The sequence below is a fragment of the Pyrus communis genome, chromosome 16, assembly GCF_041283825.1.
Source record: "Pyrus communis isolate YQ-2024b chromosome 16, ASM4128382v1, whole genome shotgun sequence".
Classification (NCBI taxonomy): Eukaryota; Viridiplantae; Streptophyta; class Magnoliopsida; order Rosales; family Rosaceae; genus Pyrus; species Pyrus communis.
In genome coordinates this window covers 7,410,865-7,431,720 of record NC_142580.1, presented here as the reverse complement: position 1 = coordinate 7,431,720, position 20,856 = coordinate 7,410,865, and the positions used below count along the sequence as shown (strand labels likewise).

Sequence of the window (20,856 nt, the reverse complement as noted above, 5' to 3'; positions counted from 1 at the left end):
AAGCGACGGACCAGATTGTTTTTGTCACGAAAAATTTTCTTGCCAGCGTCCGGCAAAATATTAGTAGATGGTACAAGGGGTTAAGGAATTTAATTGTAGTGATGATTTCTAAACTTTAGATTTAGGTTAATTGGTTTGAATTCTCATTTTAGTTTTTTAGGCCTCAAATTTAATAATGTGTTACACCACTAGTCCTTTTTTCTAACGTCTTCTTTTCTTTCATTAAATCTAAGATTGTATTAGAAACTTCAACTTAAAACTTCAATAACAATAGAAGCTAAAAAGCAAATAAAAATTTATAAATTAATATCTGAAAATTAAAATAAAATGAACTTTGAAATATATAAATACAAAATGAAAATGGTTGGACTTTAGCAACTCGTAAATATTAATGCGATTTCAAAATTGATAGGAGATCGAATTGTAGCTAAACTTAAACAACTAACAAATTACATATTGAGCTATGAAAAAAAATTCCTATGTATTTTTCTTACACAAAGAAATCTGATTATTTAAAGAGTTTTTCGTCTTCTCATTTATCATTTTTATATTCAATTTTAGTGATGTGGGATGAAGTTCCTCATATACCCTTAAGTTTACCGGAAAAATAGACGGCGTTACTGAAAATGACCAATAGTACAAGACATTGTTAAGTTCGATGACTAAAGAATTTAATATGAAGGTTCAGAGATTAAAATAATACTAGGGGTAAAGTATAGACACCATAATAATCCAACAGGATCCTGTCCTAATCCTTTTGGTGAGGATCATGGGGATTTGTAAATCGTGTCCGTTCATCGTATATCGTGCAGTCAATTTTTGTTAGGTACTGTTTGTATTTAATTTTAAATAAAAATATTTAAAATGATTTATGACCGTACGATATACAATGAACCAAGGGTGGATCCACATAGGGACCTGGGAGGTCCCAGGACCGGTCGGTGATCCTAAATCACTGCTATAAATTTTCTGAGGACCCCTCGTACTCGAGCATGAGGTTTGTGCAGGTTGTAGGTTGCATGTTGCAGTGGCTGTCTTCTTCTCGGAGAAGATGACCACCACGGAGAAGAAAGAAAATAGGGACCCTTCCTGCCTCTCTCCTCCTTGCTTCTGCCATGGTCTCATCCGTCGGTGCCACCCACTTTTCCTCCAACCTTTCTCTGTCGTCTGGCGGGGGCAGTACATGAGCCCAAATTTCCCCAAATTATTTCAACTATCTTAGTAATTTTTCTTATGGGTGAAATTTCCTTCATAAGGTTAGTAAGATGGATATGATTTGTCATGGGTTGGTGAAATTTAGGGGTGGAGCTGCCATGGCTTCGGGAGAATGGGGAGGGAGGCGGTTGGTGGAGGTATGGCAGCTTTGTTCTTAGTAAGAGAGAATGTGGATGTTTGGTAACTGGTAAAATAGAAAAATGGTGTGTTTGGTTAGAAAGATAGTGGGAGTTTGGGGAGTTTTATTTGACCGGTGTTTTAAATTTAGTGGTTCATATTAGATAATCAATAACTTAGGTACTCCATAGTAACTTATGAAACCTCGTAATGCCTGAATTATGATTTTATAATTTGTACTATTGTTTTGCATATGATTTTTGAATGAAATGTATTATATGTAAATTTTCAATGTTATTTTTGTCTATAAATTTTTTGACCCTTATAATTGGGACCCTCCGAGTGTAAAATCCTGGATCCACCACTGCAATGAACATATATAATTCACAGATTCTCAAAATCCTCACAAAGAGGATCTGGTGAGAATCCAGATTCCATTGTAATAATTAAGCCTAATATGATTTATTAATAAAATTCTCTTTTTCAATTAAAAATTTAAGGAAATATTTTTATATTTTTTTTCATGCATAATTAAGAAAAACATTTTTAAAATTTGGGTATTGAAGTAATTTTGCACAAATTTTTTTTTTTTTTCTCACCCACACGTCATCAAAACAACCAAAACGCAAAAAATATGTTTCAAATAGATAAAGATAACTTCCCTCTCCCGTTCTTTACTTTTTTAACTTCTCACTCTGTAAATTTCTCACACGGACAGTGTGTGAGGACCAGTGCTAGCAAATATATGGAGAGTTGTGCATGACAAAGAAATTTCCTTCAAATTGAATCATCTAGTGGTCTTCAAACAATGTGGGGGAGGAGTCCAAGAGAAAATGATCCCCAAGCCCCAAATGCAAAATGTCAAAAACAAAAAGGGGCGAAAAGCCCCATATCTAGTTACATCTTGTTTCGTCCAGAATTCACAACAGAAGTTAAATCCCACTATCCCAACAATAAACCCTCACGAACTTACATGTAATAGGAACATCAAGTTGTCAATATTCCAAAACTAATTATACAATATCATAAGTGCAAGTTAAAATATACAGTAACTCGTGATGTGTTTGGAATACTGTCACTTTAGCATTTGCATGTAATTTTTCTCGTCTATCCCTCCCTCTTCCCTGACAATCATGCCAACAGGGTTCTTCACATATCTTTGTTTTGTTCTGAATATATAAAGCATTTCATCTCTCTGATTACAGTTGGTCCTAACACCAAATACTCATGGGCTCCATTATACGGAGAGCTTGAATCCTCCAGCTACATAATACAGACCAGCTAGCAACAAACACTCATGGATCCAATTATTTAATTTCTTCTGCTTCATGCATCTCTTGCCATCCTCCCTCCTGCTCTGGCTGCTCGATCCACACCACCAACAGCTCGGATCACTGTTGTGGGAGCTGTTTACTGTGATACCTGTTTAAGCAACTGTTTCTCTAGGAGCAGCTACTTTCTCCCAGGTATATAATCTCCGAAATATAGCATAGTTTGATTTAGAATCTATAAATACGTGCTTCTGCTTGTAAGCACTTTTGTTAAAAGCACAACAAATGTTTATAATGGTATGTTTAGGAGTGCACTGCAAAAATATATTGGAGAGATTTCAAATGATACATTTCAAGGTGTGATTTGAACTTAAAAGTAGTGCATTTTGTAGTGAATTAGCAGTAGATTTGTAGTGTTTGAGTAATTCATTGATTGTATTTATCGCATTTTTAATAATTTAGTCTAAAGCTCATTGATACTTTAAAATCGCTTGTCTAAATATAACACAGAAGTTCAAGTATTTTCTGAAAATACACAATGAAAATATTTTCTAACTTCTAAGTTTTTTTGTCAAACATCGTAGAATGCGCACTTTCTAGACTTTTTAGGTTTTGAAAGTTTTGTCATTCTAAAACACTTTAGAAATTCTTCTTTTTTTTTTTTTTTTTTTTTTTTTTGTGTTTTAAAAAATGATGAATGTAGCTAATTTACTTAGTACTTATTAGTTTCAAAACAAAATTTGAATCTAAGACCCTTAATTTTTTGACTGATCAGGTGCGGATGTCCTCATAAAATGCAAATTCGGAGCAAAATCCCTCAAGTCAGCATCACTGATGAACTTCCAGGTCAACAAAACCACAGACAAGTACGGAGTCTATAAACTTGAAATCCCCTCTGTCGATGGAGTCAATTGCATCAGTGGCTTTGCCCTGAAGTCAATGTGCCAGGCAACCTTAATAGGCAGCTCCTCCTCCTCCTGCAATGTCCCCTCCTTAAGAACCACCGCAGACGAAATCTCAGTCAAATCGAAACAAGACAACCTCTGCATCTACAACATGAACGCCTTGAGTTTCCGACCACCTAAGAAAAATCTCACATTGTGTGGAAACAGGAAGGTGGAGGGTGAACTGGTAACTTCGTTCAATTCCTCCAAATTCTTCCTCCCATACTTCCCACCGTATGGGTTCTTCCCTTGGCCTCAGCTGCCGCCATTTTCTTCCCTGCCTTTTCCTCCTCTGCCTCCTTTGCCATTTTTGCCCCCATTCCCATTCCGGGGCCCACCGTCTTTGCCTTTCCGATTCCCACAATTCCCTCCGGCACCGAACCCTTCTGCCCCAAATGCTCCGCCAGCGTTTAACTTGGGGGATCCCAGGACTTGGATTCCTTATATCCCCTCAGTTTATCCTCCTCCTCCGCTGCCTGCGTTCAGCCTTGGAGACCCCAGAACTTGGATACCATATGTTCCTCCTCCGTCCCCTCATAGGACCCAACAAAACCAGAATCCTTAGTTTTTCAGACATATAAATAATTATGATCCATATATATGATTGTTTATCATGGTCAAAAAAGCTTATTTGCCATGGTAGCAAAAAGAGATTCTGTTCATGTATGAGATGAAAAACATTTGAATATAACAATTAAGACATATTTCACATCAATCCTCGGTCCACGAATATTTCTGTGCTCTGTTAGCTTGTGACTTGTAATTGTTTAGGGTTTAAGACAACTTTGAACTGGTCCTAAAGTGGCTAAGGGTTTTTATCAGAAATGGTCCAACAATATTTTCCCACACAAAAGTCCTCCCCATTGCGTTAACATTTAGCTAGCTACATGTTAAAACAAGCCCGGACGCTCGTGCATGTGCCTCATTCACACGCAACTTTAGGGTTTAGTAGCTTCTTTCCTTCTAGCTCTTCCAAGTTTCACCTTCTCAAGCAACTTACCGACGGTGTTAGAAACCCCCTGCAGCCAGAGAAAAAAAAAAAAAATCTTAAACAATGGACACGTGAAGATGCTAAGGGCTGGTTTGGTATTGCTGTGCTTTGAAAAAAAGTTGCTTCTGCTGTGCTGTGAGAATAAGCAGCTGTGAAATAAAGCAGTAGAGTGTTTGGTAAACTTTTTTGTAAAAGTGCTTTTGAAAAAAAAAAAAGCAGTATTAGAGTGTTTGGTAAACTTTTATGTAAAACAGATGTGAAAAAAAGCCGGTTTTTCAAAGCTAGGTTTTGCAGCTTCTTGTTTTTGGCTTTTTTTCATCCAAAACTGTGAAAAAAAGCTGAAGCTGAGTGTTTACCAAACACAAAAACAGCTCCCAGCTTTTTTTGATAGCAGTTTTTTTCAGAATCACCTCAGTACCAAACCAGGTCTAAGAGAGGTTGGTGGTAAATCCTCACCTATAGGTTTTTCCTTCGTCTTTCCCCCTCTTGTTCCCTCTCAGCCTTTTCTTGCACTATTATTTCAAGGAAAGTCGATTGCTCTTTCTCCAACTCTTTTATTTTTTGTTTTGCCCAGCTCAAGCTGATTTAAACGAAGAGTGAAAAACATGAGTATTGAAATTTAATGTTGTAATATAACGTACAAATTCAAGATAGATGTTAAAATCAAGCACGCTGACTTCATTTCCAAGAGATTTACACCTTTCACAAATTGCGCTCATTTAGCAATTTAGCCATTGTTGGATTGACAATCTCCTTCAAACTGCAAAAAGAAGAAGACAACAGTGAAATGGTAAGTTTTGGATAAAAGGACGATTCCCACAATCAAAGAAGGTAAGGAGCTTAATTTCACAGAACCTTTCTGTCGCTTCATGATAATCCTCCTGCGATTTGGTTGAACACTCAACATTGCAATCTGTAGAAACTTGCCCCACTCCATTTGTAGCGGATGTCTGCTAGTGGGAGCAAATATAAGCAGTGAGAAAACTTGTGGTGGTGGTTAGCAAAATTTTAGTGAACACAACTTTCTATTAACCGTCCAATTCTCGATGGTTAACCATAAGGTCCACAAGAATCTTTTAACTCTTTTGCGTTTGCTATAAGCATAAGTGAGAAGTAAATGTAAAATAAAATGCCTTTGACTGAACGCGTAAGCATTTGAGGGACTCTTTCATCTGAAGCAGGATCGTGCTGGGGTTCAATAGAAGAGTGTAATTCCTCATAACAGATCCCATCTTCACTTGAAGCATTTACGGGTGACGATCCCTTATCAAGTTTGTTGCTGAACTTAGAACCATGGCAGTTCTGATTTACGAGACAGGATTTGCCTCTACCAGACACTTCTGGAAAATCAGTAGTACGTCTTCTTGGAGCATAACCAACAGTCTGGCAATTTTTGCACCTAGAAAAAAATGGCTCACAGTAAGTTAGATACATGTAACCTCAAGTACTTAAGCGGTATTTAGGAAAAGAACAAACCAGTAATCCTTTTGAATTTTAACCAATTTTATCTCTGGTCTTGAAAGCACAGTTGTCTGCTCAAATCCCTGTTTGTCGTGAGCTGGTTCAACAAAATTAGCTTCCAAAACACCTGTCAAGGAGAAAGATGACAAGGGTGGGTAACAGAACTAATCCACATTACAATTAGTCTCTGCAACACCGAGAGAAACACAAGAACTAATCTGCATGAGAAGTATTACAAAATACCTATAACGCCATGACCACCACTGCCAGCAGGATTCCATAGCCTCCAAAACGGCTGCTAAGGAAGTTTTTTCAGGCAAAATAAGAGAAGAAAACAGAATATACTGTACAAGAATGCAAGTCATTATTGTCCCTTATTCTAGCAAAGTACCAACAACAATTTAAATGAGACATTCTAAGACAAAAAACACTGACAACTAACCTTAATCAGTCGATTTTTATGATATATGCTGAACCCTTGGACATCAATATGATATTTACAAAACCAAGCGTCACATTTAAACGGTCATCTGTAAAATGCTATTTCAAGATTTAGTCTCGAAGGTATTACATTTTCATCTTTTGACGACATTCCTTCTGGAAGTTGCAAGGTCTGTACGTTACCTCCTTAGTTAACATCATGTCATTCACTATATTATGATGTTCAACATCTTTTCCATGAGGAATAATTCTAAAGTTCTATCTGATGTAAGATCATATGTGAAACTGTCTTCTTCGAGAATTACAGTTTCTGTCACAGTGAATGTTGACATTCATTGAAGTGAGTGAGTTCTTCAAACATACCCTAAACAAATGCCGACAGTTAAGTAGTGTCTAAAGCTGGGATAGCTTTTTGCCATCTGAATGTTCTTCTCATCCCCATTGACTCCTCTAATTAATTTGAATATCCTGTCATTTCATCCACGAATGATAAGAACTCAAATCTGAAAGTGTAGTGCAGGTACCCAATAATTACAAGACTTCGGATAAAAAACAACGATCAAATGAAAAAGAGTCAAAAGGATCAGTGTCCAAATCGAGTTCCAGTTTTCCTTCATCATCCTCCCAAAGGTTGTATATTATTATACGCGTACCATGCTCTTTAAGGAATTACCTGCTGAAGAAGATCCTCTCCGCTTAAATAAGCATGGCTAAATAAGGAGGATCTTCTTCCTGAGAAATGCCATGTTCTCCAGAGTTACGGTACAAAATTATAAACCCAAAAGAATATGAATCAGGGACGGCTAAAATGTAGTTGTCATTATTTACCACCATAAAAGAAAAAGAAATTTTGGGGGAACCACAAAGTCTTCCTTTCCAGTACCCTTCAAAAAGGTGTAGGATAGCAATCCAATGGTCTGCGTCGGCCTAAGAGAGAACAATATGAGTCGGTTGCTTTTCAATTTGACAAAAAGATGTGACAAAAAGTTTGCGCCGTTTCTGCAGGTCCTTGTACTACAATCATGTAAACTACAGCTTCTAAGACCAAGAGAATCAAGTTTCCAAGCTACGGTTTAACAGAGAGAGAGACAAACCTTCTCCCATCCTTCCCAACACAACGAGAAAACACTATTATGTCTGCTCCAAGCCTCATAGTACTCAGTCTTAAAGCCTTTGCCATCTAAGAAAGAAATTTCATTCATTTTGACGTCAAATATTGGTACGATTTTACTCTCAAAAGGAAATTATGTGTTAGGCACGAATTTAACAGCAAAGTGGATGAACTTTCATCGAATTTGATAGTGAGAGATTAATTGACTAATTTCAAATAGTTCAAGGGGTTATTTACCAAAAAATAATTAAGAGGTCAATTTCAACTAAAATAATAGTTCATAATGTCAAACAACAGTTTAGTCTACTATTATTTTTTTTTTTGAACAAACGATATTATCTATACTTTGACCATCTCCAACCCATGGGATAAAGCTTTAAATATAAACTTAACCCCCCCCCCCCAAAAAACAAAAAAAAAACAAAAAAAAAAAAACATCTCCAACCATGGCCTAAAATAAGCTATGAGAAGAAAATATATATCTGGGCTAGATTTCCCCTAGAATTTAAGTCTAGCTTAAATTATTTTGGACCCACCAAACTATCATATTTCAAACCTTTTTTCACTTATAATCTAATGGCTATGATCAAACGAGATCAAATGTAATGGTAAAAAAAAAAAAATTTCACGGCCCAAAATTAAATCTAACGTCTAAAATAATTTAAATCAAATTTAACTTAAACTTTATAAATACCTATACATTTGTATGATTTTTAATTACTAATAGAAATTTAAATATTTTTAGACTATAATGTTCATAAAAATAAATTAGGATAATCTACATAAATTTTATTTTCAAAAAAGTTATCATAAGGTTTGGCTAAAATCATTGTTTAATAATCTCGGGCTAAAATTTTAAGCCTTATGTTGGAGGAGAAAAACAGTTTCTGGGATATGACTTACTAAAATTTTCTGGCTTAAATTTTTAAGCTTTATCCCCAAGGGTTGGAGATAATATAAGGGCTGAGGAGTGAGCTAAGCCTATCAATGAGCTTGCAATAATGTGGTTTAAATTCGTTTTTGGCGAGAATCAAACTTAAGACCTCTTACTTACAAGTGAAGAGAAATATCACTATACCATAGTATTAAATGGCATTATTAAATTTTTTGTTCTATCTCTACTTAACAAGCATGATTGCAACGCATGATCTATATCTGTCCCTCAGATTATTTGTCTACTTAATGAGAAATCATTTTGAATATGTTTTAAGTACGTAGCTAAATTTGAAGATATAATATATTATAAGATGCGGCAAGTATTTAATCATCTAACTCGATATGTGGCACTTTATCGTAATTTATAAACGTGATAATGTTTGATGCATTAGTCATCGTGATCAGTAATCGTAATTAGTCTGTTACTTAGGTTAGTCGCATCATTTTTATATACAATAATTTGGCTTTTCAGTTTTCAGACCGACGAATAAATTTTATAAACAATCAATTAAGCTCTTGGTGATGTCACATGCTAGAAGGGTTTTCGACTTATTTTGGTCGCTCGTGGAGATTTCCAGCAGCTTCACTTATTGTTGTGTTGGAATTAAAAACCTCTAAGCTAATTGGGAGATGTTTGGAACATATATATTGGTTGTTACCTTTCTAATTCTAATACATGTGACTGGCCTTTATTAAAGAGTAAATAGCGTAAAATAATCAGTAAATGTGATACAAATATAACATTATTTAGAATAATTTAACAAGTTAAAGTGATGACATGAAACTTTCATGAATAATCTCTACCATGAGGAATAAACTAAGAACATTGTCATCACTAGTAAAAACACCATATATTTAGCCAATGACACGAGTCAGTAATAAGATAAAATATGTACTCTTATCAAGGGTGAGAGGTTTGGGTGAAGCCTACAAAATAGGTACCCCTAGTATATATAAGTCAAGTATCGAACTTAAGATATCTCACAATTACAAATGGAGTCTATGAAAAAGGATTTGTATTAGAGATTGTAAAATCAAAATTGATATTCTTACCACAGTTTACATACCACATTCGTACCACTTCTCTAATAGAGATGAAACCCATGTGTGTTGGCGGGCTCAATCTCTATTAGAGATGTGGTACAAACAGAGTGTGAAAAATATGATAAGTGTAAGATTACTCTGTTAAAAAGCCTGAATTATTGCTCGCCTCTATTGGTTAACCAATTAGAAGGCATTGCATAAATATGTATATTAATCAAAGCCAAGGTATACACTTTATTGGCCACTTGACAATATATAGTTGGCTAAGCCTGGTTCATCGAACATATAAGGTGAGCCTAAGTTTGTATACTTACTGATTTATTCACGTGATACATAGAATGGATTAGGGTTTATCGAAGGGAGGTATATATATTTTCTGCTTGGAGCTTTCTTCTGAGCCGTCATCATATATAGATTTACTAACTCAAATGCTAGCTTTCTTAACTGTCAACAAATGAATAATGAATACGCGTACATAATATTGAGAACCTTTGCTTTTACATACCACTACCAGCAAATGATCATCTGCCATATATGAACACTGAATAGGTAGTCAATCCGAATTGAGATTTCGTCTCAAATTTAGTGTAAATATATTATTGTATTAAAAAAAAATTGTTACCACCGTCAGTAATGGTGTAGACTCTAACTAGCTCGCACCCACACAATTTCAAGTGTATTTTGACGTAGCCCACCATCAATTTTTTTTGTCCTTGAAATCTTAAATTCAAACTATCACATAGATATAATATTTGTAATCAGTTCTAGAATTAAAAATTAGAATACCAAGAAATGAACAAATTTCAAAAACTAAAGTATATTACTCAAAATGAAAGAAAACACTACAAATTTGACAAGAGGACATGATTCTTAAGATTATATTGTGACTGACTTATAAGCTATATTTGTAGAGGCTTAAACTTAAGAAACCTAATACAAAAAATACCAAATTTATCCGAACAATACAATTCATGATTGTAGTTAGAGATCATGTGGCAAATTATTTGTACAGGTAGTAATAATAATATGAGTAAATTCGTACGTATTCCTATATCTATATATTTGGGAGGACTCACTTACATTTTCAATACGTCATTAAGATATCTTAAACTAACAATATTAAACACATAATATTACGCTATTGGCCGAAGATATAACTTGATGTATTCACATATAGAAAAATAGGCATGCCTGCCGTTGACAAGTGGTTACATTTATGAATAAACAATGATGCATGTGGGCTTTATATACTACCCTCTCCATGCCAAGATTGCCCCATCAAAGACGCAAATTGTAGCTAGATAGCTTATCTTTCTGCTTCCTCTCCCCTTTGTATCCTCCCTCGCCCTTCCTGGCATTCCTGAAAACCAAGCACAACCACCAGTACTTGAATCCTTGTGATTCTTTTCCGATCGCTTCATTCATATTTTGCATGATCCTTCACTTGTTTATTCATTGAAAAAGTATGAGTAACACAGTGATTCCAAGAGTGAAAGTCATGGTTTATTTGGTCTACGACAGGGGTTGATTCCACACATATCCGATCCTGTAATTTCACAATTTTTTCGTGCCCTTTGTTTATATTGTTCATATCACAAAGTTCTCGTTTCTCCTTCAAACTAAATTGATGGAGGGTGGTGTTGTGTGTTGTTTTTGAAACCCAACATCAGCATATAAATCTTTTTTCTATCCGTTGTTCAGTTTCAATAATTCTTGTTCACGAAAAGGTAAGATGGGCTTGATAACCGAAACCTGGAAGCGATGCAAATCAATAGGCCGGGGTCGTCCTACTAATATTCATGGAATGGTGCCTGCTCTGACCACCAAGAGCAAGTCATGCCCGAACATCAACCTCGGGATACCCGAGGAAAAGCGTGCGAGCAAGCGCCAAGTGGCTCCTGAAGGCTGCTTTACAGTCTATGTCGGTTCCCAAAAGCAAAGGTTTGTGGTCAAAACGGAACACGCAAACCATCCTCTCTTCAAGATGCTACTCGAAGAAGCCGAGTCTGAATTTGGGTATGACAGTCGAGGTCCTCTTGTGCTTCCTTGTAATGTTGAGATATTCTACAAGGTTTTGATGGAAATGGACGATTGTGGTGACCAAAAGGTTCCTCAAGGGCGTGGCTTGGCTAAGCGTTATGGCTCTTACCATCATCTTACCCCGTCTAGGATGGTTGCCATCAACCAGTTCTAGTTATAATGCATATTTAGCACTTTACAAAACTGATAGCTTGCTTGGTTGATGATAAAATATATGGGTTTGATGTATAATTTGTGGGATTTTAGATTTCTTGAGTCTTGCAATATGTCAATAACTTTAATTGTTAAATATTAGGATCGGAGAGAATAAGGAGATGAAAGAAATTCAAGCTATCTTTGTAATATATAAATCTTTTGTTATGTTTTGTATTTTGAATATCTATTAATTAAATCTCTTCTCAGTCACCTGCTTAATTAGTTGCTCTTAGCTTTTAATCAGCAAGTACTCTCTTTGGCAGGCTAAAATCTACAAACAACTAAGCTTACAAATTGTTATTTGCAATGATCACTAGAAGTACAAACCATGCATCATGTTCATGGGTACGTAATATATCTTGTAAAATAAGGTTGGAATTTATATTTTAGTAAGAATACGATATAAATTTCAATATTTCTTGATAAGGTTGGTAGCAACTTGCAAACAAATTAAGGGGCGAATTGACCCCAAAAAGAATAATTCAAGGGTCGAATATGCATAAGAATTTACAGTCCAAATGATTAATTAATTTCAACTATGTAATCCGAAAACAAAAGGCTGTTTTTAAATTTGATTATTAAGCATAGCGGTTTAAGGTCGGTAGATAAATGGGTGGCCTGGCTGAGAGTAACATTTCATTATCTTCTTTGGCTGATAGTCATGAGACTATACCTAAACACATTTGATCACGTAATTTAGTAACAAAACAGCATATCTAATGTAATTAATACTAAACCGTTGTTTTTTTGTCTTTCATCGAAATACTATTTGTATGGTCGAAATATTAAACCATGTTTATTAGTTTGTGAAGCAGCAGTCGGGAATGTACGAGAAGGGAAGTAGTTGCCGTTTTTTTTTTACTGCACACTATCTTTGTTAGTTTTTTGTAGTTTGTTTTGGATTGGTGAAATGAATGATGAATGCACGAGAGGATTCAAATGAAGTATACATTTCATTGTAGACTTACACTTTGACGCAAGTCGGCTAAAGTAGTGTCTCTTCTCTTCGGTATTTGAGTTCAAATCTCCCTTTGTTGTGTCTTTTATTTATTTATTTATTTATTTTTATAGAACTCCTCGCTAAATGAATGCTACAAATGTTTAATTTGAAGTTTTTCTTATAAATTAACAAGCGTTAAGTCCTTGTTTAATATGAATTATACGCTTGATTTCAATTTAGTTGGATAAGAGCTTGTCTTATGAATTCTTAATCAGCAATAGTAGTTGGTAAGTTAATTTAGCAATATATGGACCTTTCACAGTTGACATTAGCCATTAGGCCACTACCACCACGCATGCCATTTTCATCAAAGTTGACATTGGAGTTTTTAATTTCGTCCTCATTTTGATAATTTGGTTTTCATATAATATTTATTTGGAGTTCGTCAGTCATTGGAATTGTTATAGACTCGGTTTTTTAATACAACTAGACTTCAATCATGCTTTTGTTTTTCCGTCAAAATTCATATAACAATTACATTTTAATTAATTTACTAATTTTTCAGACCAAAAAAATAGACAACTAGTGTTTTTTTTTTTTTTTAAATATATTCCTTTGCTTGCAGAGCATTGACATTTTGAATTTTAATGCCCTACGGGAAAGGGAGTGTTACATCCGTCAACTAAATTGATATCGATATGTTTGGATGTTTCACAATCACCTAAAACTTGTATGTGCAATGCATCCAAGATTTTTTTTTTTTTTTTTTTGGTTTTTTCAGAGCTATTGGAATCGAAAGATATGAGAAATTGACTACTTCCATGCAAAGTTTGAATGCTCGTTATTGACTACATTCGAGGCCAAGGCCGGAGTGGAATTCTTTTCAAGCTTCTCTCATATTTTACGGAAAGCAGATTTTGCTGTGAAGCCACCTCTATTGGTCATCTAAAGGCTGTTTATTATTTACCTTGTATGGGCCTCTTAGGATTAGGTCCTTCATCCCACTCCACTAACCCAAACAACATTGACTTTGGATAAGGTACTTTAGTCTTTTTAGCGCTATCTACATTTATTTGTGGTGTCATTTTGCTCACACTTTATTTCTCTCTTTACACATATTTGATTACCTTTTGTTTTTAGATTGAATACATAAAAAGTTTAGTGTAAGAGAAGAAAAAAGGTGTTTGAAAACCATTTCTCATTTATTTTCGTTTGTAAATTGTAAACGGAATATCATAAATATAAATAACGAGTTTGACGTCAAATTATGACTGACACATTATGTAACTCAGCTCAAAATTTCGTTTCAACAGCTTTGCAAGCAAGATGAAAATGGGTCTTTCTTAGATACTATGTTACAAGATGTAGAGCATGTGGTGATTTAGATGGTGACTTTGGAGTTTTCTAATATATCTTTTTGAAGTGATTCTCTCTACATTGTTTCTGCTTTGTATAGTTCGGGCCCCTTTTTGTCCTTCTACGGACATATTATTGAGGACGGGAATGTAGTGTTACTTTAAATCACCGGAGATGGCTTTACATGCGTGCATCAGCACACCAACAATGTTTCACATCGCCTTGCTCGATTTGTACTTCACATAAGATTATAAAAGACGATTTGAAGAGCCTCTTGCTTTTATTTTTGATATAATTCGAAGATTGTAATTTGTGGTTTGACGAGGAGGTGGCGAGTCTAGTAGTTTCCAATTGCACCGAACTACGTTTGATGTAACAAAATAGTATCACTTTGAGTTAAAAAAAAGAATGAAGAAGATAAGATCATTATCAAGGGGAAAAATGATAAAACATCATTAACAAAAAATAAAATGTGAGGGAGACCACACTTTTGAACTATATTGATGTACAATATCTAATGTAGTAAGTATTAACACTAACCACTTTTAGGCCCAAAGATATGCACCAGATTGGGAAAAAAGCCCTAAAAAGAAACCCAAAGGCTTAGAAGTTCAAGGGCTAGGAAACTTGTAAAAGGGCATGTTCACGCACGATGAACACTAACCGATTGGGCTGAACGTTGAGTGGCCGCCAACTTGAGCACGTGGGCATACTGGTATCTTTATGATACGGATTTCAAGAAAAATGTCCACTAAGATGACATTCAAGCCACACGGCAACTTGTAAACAATAGTGAAGACCCAGGATGGGACATGATGTGGGTCGGAGCGACATTCAGGGAGATTAGGTTAAGTAACCAAGGCCAATCGGGGGAAATATGCTACTTTATTTTGGGCCGACATGCATTCGATTGGACACCAGTCACTTCATCGCCGAGTGTCTGGTTGACAGGTAAAAAGGTGTTAGCCAGCTAGTCCATGTGGAGTGGCACATAAATGCTCACTGGGAAAGACCCAATAAATGGGGTTTACTGGAGGCCTATATAAAGGAGTGAGAACCCCCAATATCAGGGTTGGACAATTTGAGAGAGTGAAATTGATGTATTAGATGATCGTTATTTTTAGTCTTCTAATCAACAGAATTCAAGCAACACAGTGAACATAACCCAGGTTTTGTGAAGTGAACCACTTATATTTTTGTTCATTTTAATCCAGTACGTATCCAAAAGCCCATCAAGGGTTATGTTTTTTCGATTGTTGGGTTTAAAGTTTGCTAGTGTCGACATGGATTCATCTGGGTTTGACATGCAAATTTTGTGCATTAATAGTAAGTGATGTGTACGTGTCACGCTAATAATGAATTTCTCTCATTAAATGTTGGTATAAATCACTTGCGACATGAGATTGTATACTATATGATAATTATGTGGTCTTCCTAGTTTATTGGAAGAAAAATGATGATTTTGTTTTAAATAATGACATATGAAGAGTTGAGGTATGTTATCAACTTTTCTATATAAATAAAGGAAGCATCCTAAATGGTGAGACAATCAAAATACCATATATTGTCCTTTGAAAATTTAAAAATAAAATTACTATTGAACCAAAAAAAGATAAAGTAATTCACTACATTTTAATTTTAAAACTTTATGAAAAAATTAAAAACTCTCACGCAGGTGACTTTATGTTTTTGCTTCATTTTATTTCGTTATTATTATTTTTTTGAATAATTTTGAATAAAAATATAAATTAGTAATTCAAACAAAAAATTTAAAAGACATACTCTAATATAGAAAGGTGAATTGCCACACATATGTGTGTGGCAAGAGGCTAGTACAATATATATTTTTTGTTTTTGCATCACAACAATTCACCTTTTTGGGGGTCCAACCTCCCCATTGACTGTTATCGTGTGGTTCACTGGCACTTGAAATCAAAACCCAAAACCTGACGATAGAATATGGACTTAAAATTTATAGCAACCATTGACCACCATGTGATGGTTAAGCTAGTATAATAATTAAACAACATTGAAACTTTATTATAAAAATCAAACCCAATATCATGCACTTACAAATAAAATATCACTAAACGGTGGTGCTGACATGGTGAAGGTTGGTGGCGGCCCATTTTCTTATGCTTTTCCTGGTTTTCCCCTCTGTTTTCCAGCTCTTGTTCTTCCATTTTAACCCTTCCTTGCTCTGATCATAAAATTTCTTTTTCCGATCTCCCTTATCTTCTTCCCCGCACTGCCCTTCCCCTCCATGCGTTCACTATTTTCTTCTTCTTTCTCTCCCACTTGGGTTCGGCCTTTCTCGATTTCACTTTTGAACCGATCTGCTTCCACCTTGTTCCGCCGTTTTCAACGGCTTTATTGGAAGGTGTGTAGATCTTCTGCTCGGGTGTTCACACCACCACCTTCCACCCATGTGTCGATCTCGGCACTATTGTCAGTGGATCTACTAACTTCGTCCCAGGTTTTCTACCATCGGTGGCGATAGATTGATTCTTTGTGGAGCTTGATTAAGGACGGCGTCTTCTCTTTTTGTTGGGGCTTGGTTGGGTTTCACCTCCGGTGTTGGTTGGGAAGATGGCTTGTGGTCACCATGGAGTACTTGCCCGCGACGGGGGTACCATGAGGCTAGGGTTTAGTTTGTATAGTTTTTTTGCTTTTCCTTTTCGGGCTCAACCCTCGGGTAAGGTTGTTTGGTTGTTGTCTTGGAGGCCCATCTTTTGTTCGGTTTTGTTGTGTTTATGGGCTTTTGTTTATGTTTGTAAGTAGATAATAAATTTTACCTTTCATCAAATAAGAAAACAAAAAACAAACAAACAAACTATCTAACAGTAAATGTGACCGCATCCGACTGAAAACCCCGCCAGCCAGCAACAAGCTAACGGCTGACATCCAATTCATTAATAAACAAATCGATTCAAGAACTTGTTTATTGAGGAATAAAAAAATTTATCTTTATCCAATTCCTTTCCGAAGTTGCACACTTTCAGATTACTGGTCAGATTCAACGAATTCAAAGGCGACGGAAGATCGAGAAGACGATGGCGTCTCCGACCAACTTCGCCTCAGCAGTGACTATACTTCACAACGCTACCATCGTCACCATGGATTCCGACAGCCGCGTCTTCCGCAACGGCGGGATCGTCATCGAGCGAGACGCGATCAGAGCCGTCGGTCAGTCTTCCGATATACTCCGCCAGTTCTCCGCTCTCGCCCGCCGGGTTGTCGATCTCAACGGCCAAGTCGTCCTCCCTGGTCAGCTGCTCCACTCTCCGATCCCCAATTTCTCTGCTTATTTATTTACTTCCAAGTTTTGAAAAGCAATATTAGACGGGAATAATTGGAAATGTTGAAAATAATAGGACTGATCAATACGCACGTGCACACGTCGCAGCAACTGGGAAGAGGGATCGCAGATGATGTGGATTTGATGACGTGGCTGCACGATCGGATTTGGCCCTACGAGTCCAACATGAGCGAGGAAGATTCATACATTTCCACCTTGCTTTGTGGCATAGAGCTCATTCACTCTGGTGTACGTTTTTTCTTTCTAACAAGGCGATATTCTAAATTATTTTAATTTATGAGCGAGGAGGATTTGAACTCGGGCGAGCAACTGGCCTAATCCACGTATGCGGAATTGGTTTTTTGTTTGTACAGGTAACTTGCTTTGCTGAAGCAGGAGGGCAACATGTGTCGGGAATGGCGAGGGCGGTGGAGTTGCTGGGGTTAAGGGCGTGTTTGGCTGAGTCCACCATGGACTCAGGTGACGGCCTGCCCAAGTCTTGGGCAGGCCGGAGCGCCGGTGATTGCATCCAGGTAACTTGAGTTCTAAGCTCTTTCATACTTTTTTGCTGGTTTTGTCAAGTTAATGTCCTCACTCACTCACTGCTCGCACACATTTAAGGACAGTCTCAGAAAGAGCTTTACAAGAAGCACCATAACACCGGAGACGGGCGCATCAGAGTGTGGCTAGGAATTAGGCAGATTATGAATGCAACTGATGATTTGCTGATTGCAACAAGAGACACTGCCAAGGAACTGAAAACTGGAATCCACATGGTATAATACTCAACTAACTCTACCAGCATTTTGGACTTGTTCAAAGATATTTTGAAGTTTAACATAGATTTAGCTCAAGTTTTCAATTGTTTAGCATGTTGCAGAGATAGCATACGAGAATCAATTTGTGACAGAGACGCGAAAAGTTGACCATGGAACGGTAACACACTTGGAGAATGTACAGTTTCTCCAGAACAATTTGCTAGCTGCCCACACAGTTTGGGTTAATCCTTCTCAGGTGAGTTGCGGTTTTTCTTGCTCGTGCTATTTTATATACAGAATAGGAGTAGATGCAGCTGTGTGTGTTTAATAGTAAGATATCATGAGTTTTTTAGCCTCTGGAGTGTTATGTATGTTATTGTATTACTTGTTCATCAATAACTTTGGTGGTTCAAAACTTGTTAGTTGGTATGGAGCCGTTATTCTGTATTTTCAGATTGATTGTCTTTCAAGGGGCGGGGTCAAAGTATCTCATTGCCCTGCTGCTGCGATGCGAATGCTTGGATTTGCACCTATTAGAGAGATGCTGGATGCTGGCATCTGTGTCTCTTTGGGAACAGATGGGGCACCCTCGAATAATAGAATGAGCATAGGTGGAAATTCTGATCGCCCACTCTTGCATTTTTTCCTTATTTGGGGGTTTGCACATTGAAACATTGATGGTTGGACCTCAAAATTCATGGATAGTTTACTTCCTTGCAGTTGATGAGATGTACCTGGCTTCTCTGATTAACAAAGGACGGGAAGTTCATACAAATGGAACTACGGATCCTACTGCTCTTCCTGCTGAAACAGTTCTCGAGTTGGCGACTATAAATGGTGCAAAATCAGTACTTTGGGATAATGAAATAGGATCCCTTGAGGTCGGGAAAAAGGTTGGACTTTTGGCTAGCTCCAATTAGTTTCTCTTGTCCTTCTGCTTCATCTCTTATACAGCGTTCTCTTTAAGTAAAGCCATACCATACACATTTGTGCATATCTCAACGAATTTTAAACACGAGGCTGATTAGCTTCCTTCTTCCATGATTTGGCAGGCTGACTTGGTTGTTATCAATCCTTCCTCTTGGACCATGGTCCCTCTCCATGACAGGTAAGAACCATCCCCGAAGGAATCATATGCAGTAATTTTATTTCAATCAAACACCCTTAAACTTTAAATATGAAGAAGGATCAACTACATCTGTATCCATGCCACATTTTGTTATGAAAAGGCATGCTGATCTTCTTTTTTGACAGTTTCCATGCGCAGTGGCATAGATATTGATTTGTAAATGTATGGCAATTTGTTGGAACCATGATTATCTAAGGCAGTTTTGGCTTTTCAGCGGATCTGGTTCCAATCTAATCTGTATTTAAAAAAAAAAAAAAAAAAAAAAAAAAACAAAATTCGTTCTGTTTGTCTGCAATGTAGCCATTTATTCAGGTAGATTAATCTTTTCCTTTTGCTACATATGCAGCATTTCCAGCCTTGTGTACAGTATGCGAACCGAAAATGTAGTCTCTGTAATGTGCAATGGTCTGTGGATTATGAAGGATAAGAAGATTTTGAACGTGGATGAGGTATTCTGTCATACTTTTCGCTTGTTAAACATACAAACGAAGACTAATGGCGGATAGCCAGGCCGTAAAATTTCATTGTTTACTGACGGGTGCCAATTATAACTGGACAGGAAGAAGTTCTTGCAAAGGCAAAGCAAGCTTCCGCAGAAATTCTGAAGCGGGCAGGGATCAAAATACCAAGTAGAATGAATTTTCTTTAGGCTCAACGCTCAAGATACGCCACACGCGAGGCAATGGATAAAGGGGTCACTTCACGACAGTATGCTGCTATGCTAGAAGTAGGAGATGTCGGTTTATTGAACATAGGAGGGAAGAGAATCGAGAGACACGAATGCCATAAACGATATCAGTTTGTCCATCAGGGAAATAAGTTTGAAACTTTGAAGTGTTGTAAGTGCCCGTTGATTGAATAAAATTGGCATTTGAAAAGAGAAACACAGGTTTGTAACACGAGAACTGATTTATGTACATTTTTTTAGGCCTAATTGGATAAATGGTCCTCGTGGTGATAGGATATTCAGAAGATAGCATGTGGTAAAAAAATTCGGATTTAAACCCTTGTGGTGAAGTTCGTTAGGAATTAAACCCAAAATCAAAATTTTCGTTTAGTTTTTCCGTTAAGTTTCCTTTTTTTTAAAGGCGTTAGGATCCTGAATCTCTACATTTGGGCTTCGTGCATTTTCCTGCATTTCGCTATATTTAAGTCATTATGTGCCGTTAGGTTTTGTTCCCCTTCATCAGTTGTTACTTTCATGCATCTTCATCGTGTTCCTCCTTCGCTGGTGTTCCTTCTCCTGTTTGTGGCTCACTGGAAATTCACTCATGGTTGAAAGAATCTTCAAATTCAATCAAGTAATCATTGCGCCTATTTTTCCGAGGAGGAGGGCCTTACTGCTTCTTCAATGTCATCTCACATCATGAGAAAGAACACAGAAATGAGGAGATCATAGAGAGAAGGAGGGCCTTACAAACTGATGCAGAGCCTCCTTCCTCTCCAAAACATGCACGAAATCAATTTCGGAATAAAGAAAACACAAGGGATCAATATAGAATTACATTTTTACTTCATTGGATTAATCGTTGAAGCATTTATATTGACCCACAATCAAGGGAGTGCATAAATTCACAGCATTATGAAGTTTTGATTTTGGGGTTAACAC

The 20,856-nt window shown here is 36.7% G+C and overlaps 2 protein-coding genes, 1 long non-coding RNA gene and 2 pseudogenes across 3 annotated transcripts; 3 read left to right on the top strand and 2 right to left on the bottom strand.

Moving 5' to 3' along the window:
* Nucleotides 1–2,650: 2,650 nt before the first annotated feature.
* On the top strand, nt 2,651–4,262 carry LOC137732602 (uncharacterized; the record flags this gene model as incomplete). The annotated part of the gene is made up of 2 exons (XM_068471911.2): nt 2,651–2,798; nt 3,379–4,262. Coding segments are annotated over 2 exons (882 nt in total), but the record flags the coding sequence as incomplete, so codon positions are not given.
* Nucleotides 4,263–5,240: 978 nt separating this feature from the next.
* LOC137732601 (protein MICRORCHIDIA 7-like) lies at nt 5,241–7,620 on the bottom strand (annotated as a pseudogene).
* A 3,568-nt stretch (nt 7,621–11,188) lies between these two features.
* Nucleotides 11,189–11,976, top strand: LOC137730456 (indole-3-acetic acid-induced protein ARG7 pseudogene; annotated as a pseudogene).
* A 3,875-nt stretch (nt 11,977–15,851) lies between these two features.
* Nucleotides 15,852–16,267, bottom strand: LOC148689899 (uncharacterized). The gene is made up of 2 exons (XR_015957917.1): nt 16,136–16,267; nt 15,852–16,008 (listed from the first exon to the last, which is right to left on the bottom strand). It is a non-coding gene; the product is annotated as an uncharacterized LOC148689899 (long non-coding RNA).
* LOC137731849 (uncharacterized) lies at nt 16,134–20,131 on the top strand. The gene is made up of 10 exons (XM_068471092.2): nt 16,134–17,329; nt 17,437–17,609; nt 17,735–17,893; nt 17,987–18,136; nt 18,231–18,374; nt 18,573–18,729; nt 18,839–19,011; nt 19,171–19,226; nt 19,594–19,696; nt 19,807–20,131. Exons 1-10 carry the CDS (start codon nt 17,116–17,118, stop codon nt 19,894–19,896), a joined length of 1,419 nt encoding a protein of 472 aa, XP_068327193.2. The 5' UTR covers nt 16,134–17,115; the 3' UTR covers nt 19,897–20,131.
* The last annotated feature ends 725 nt before the right edge of the window (nt 20,132–20,856 follow it).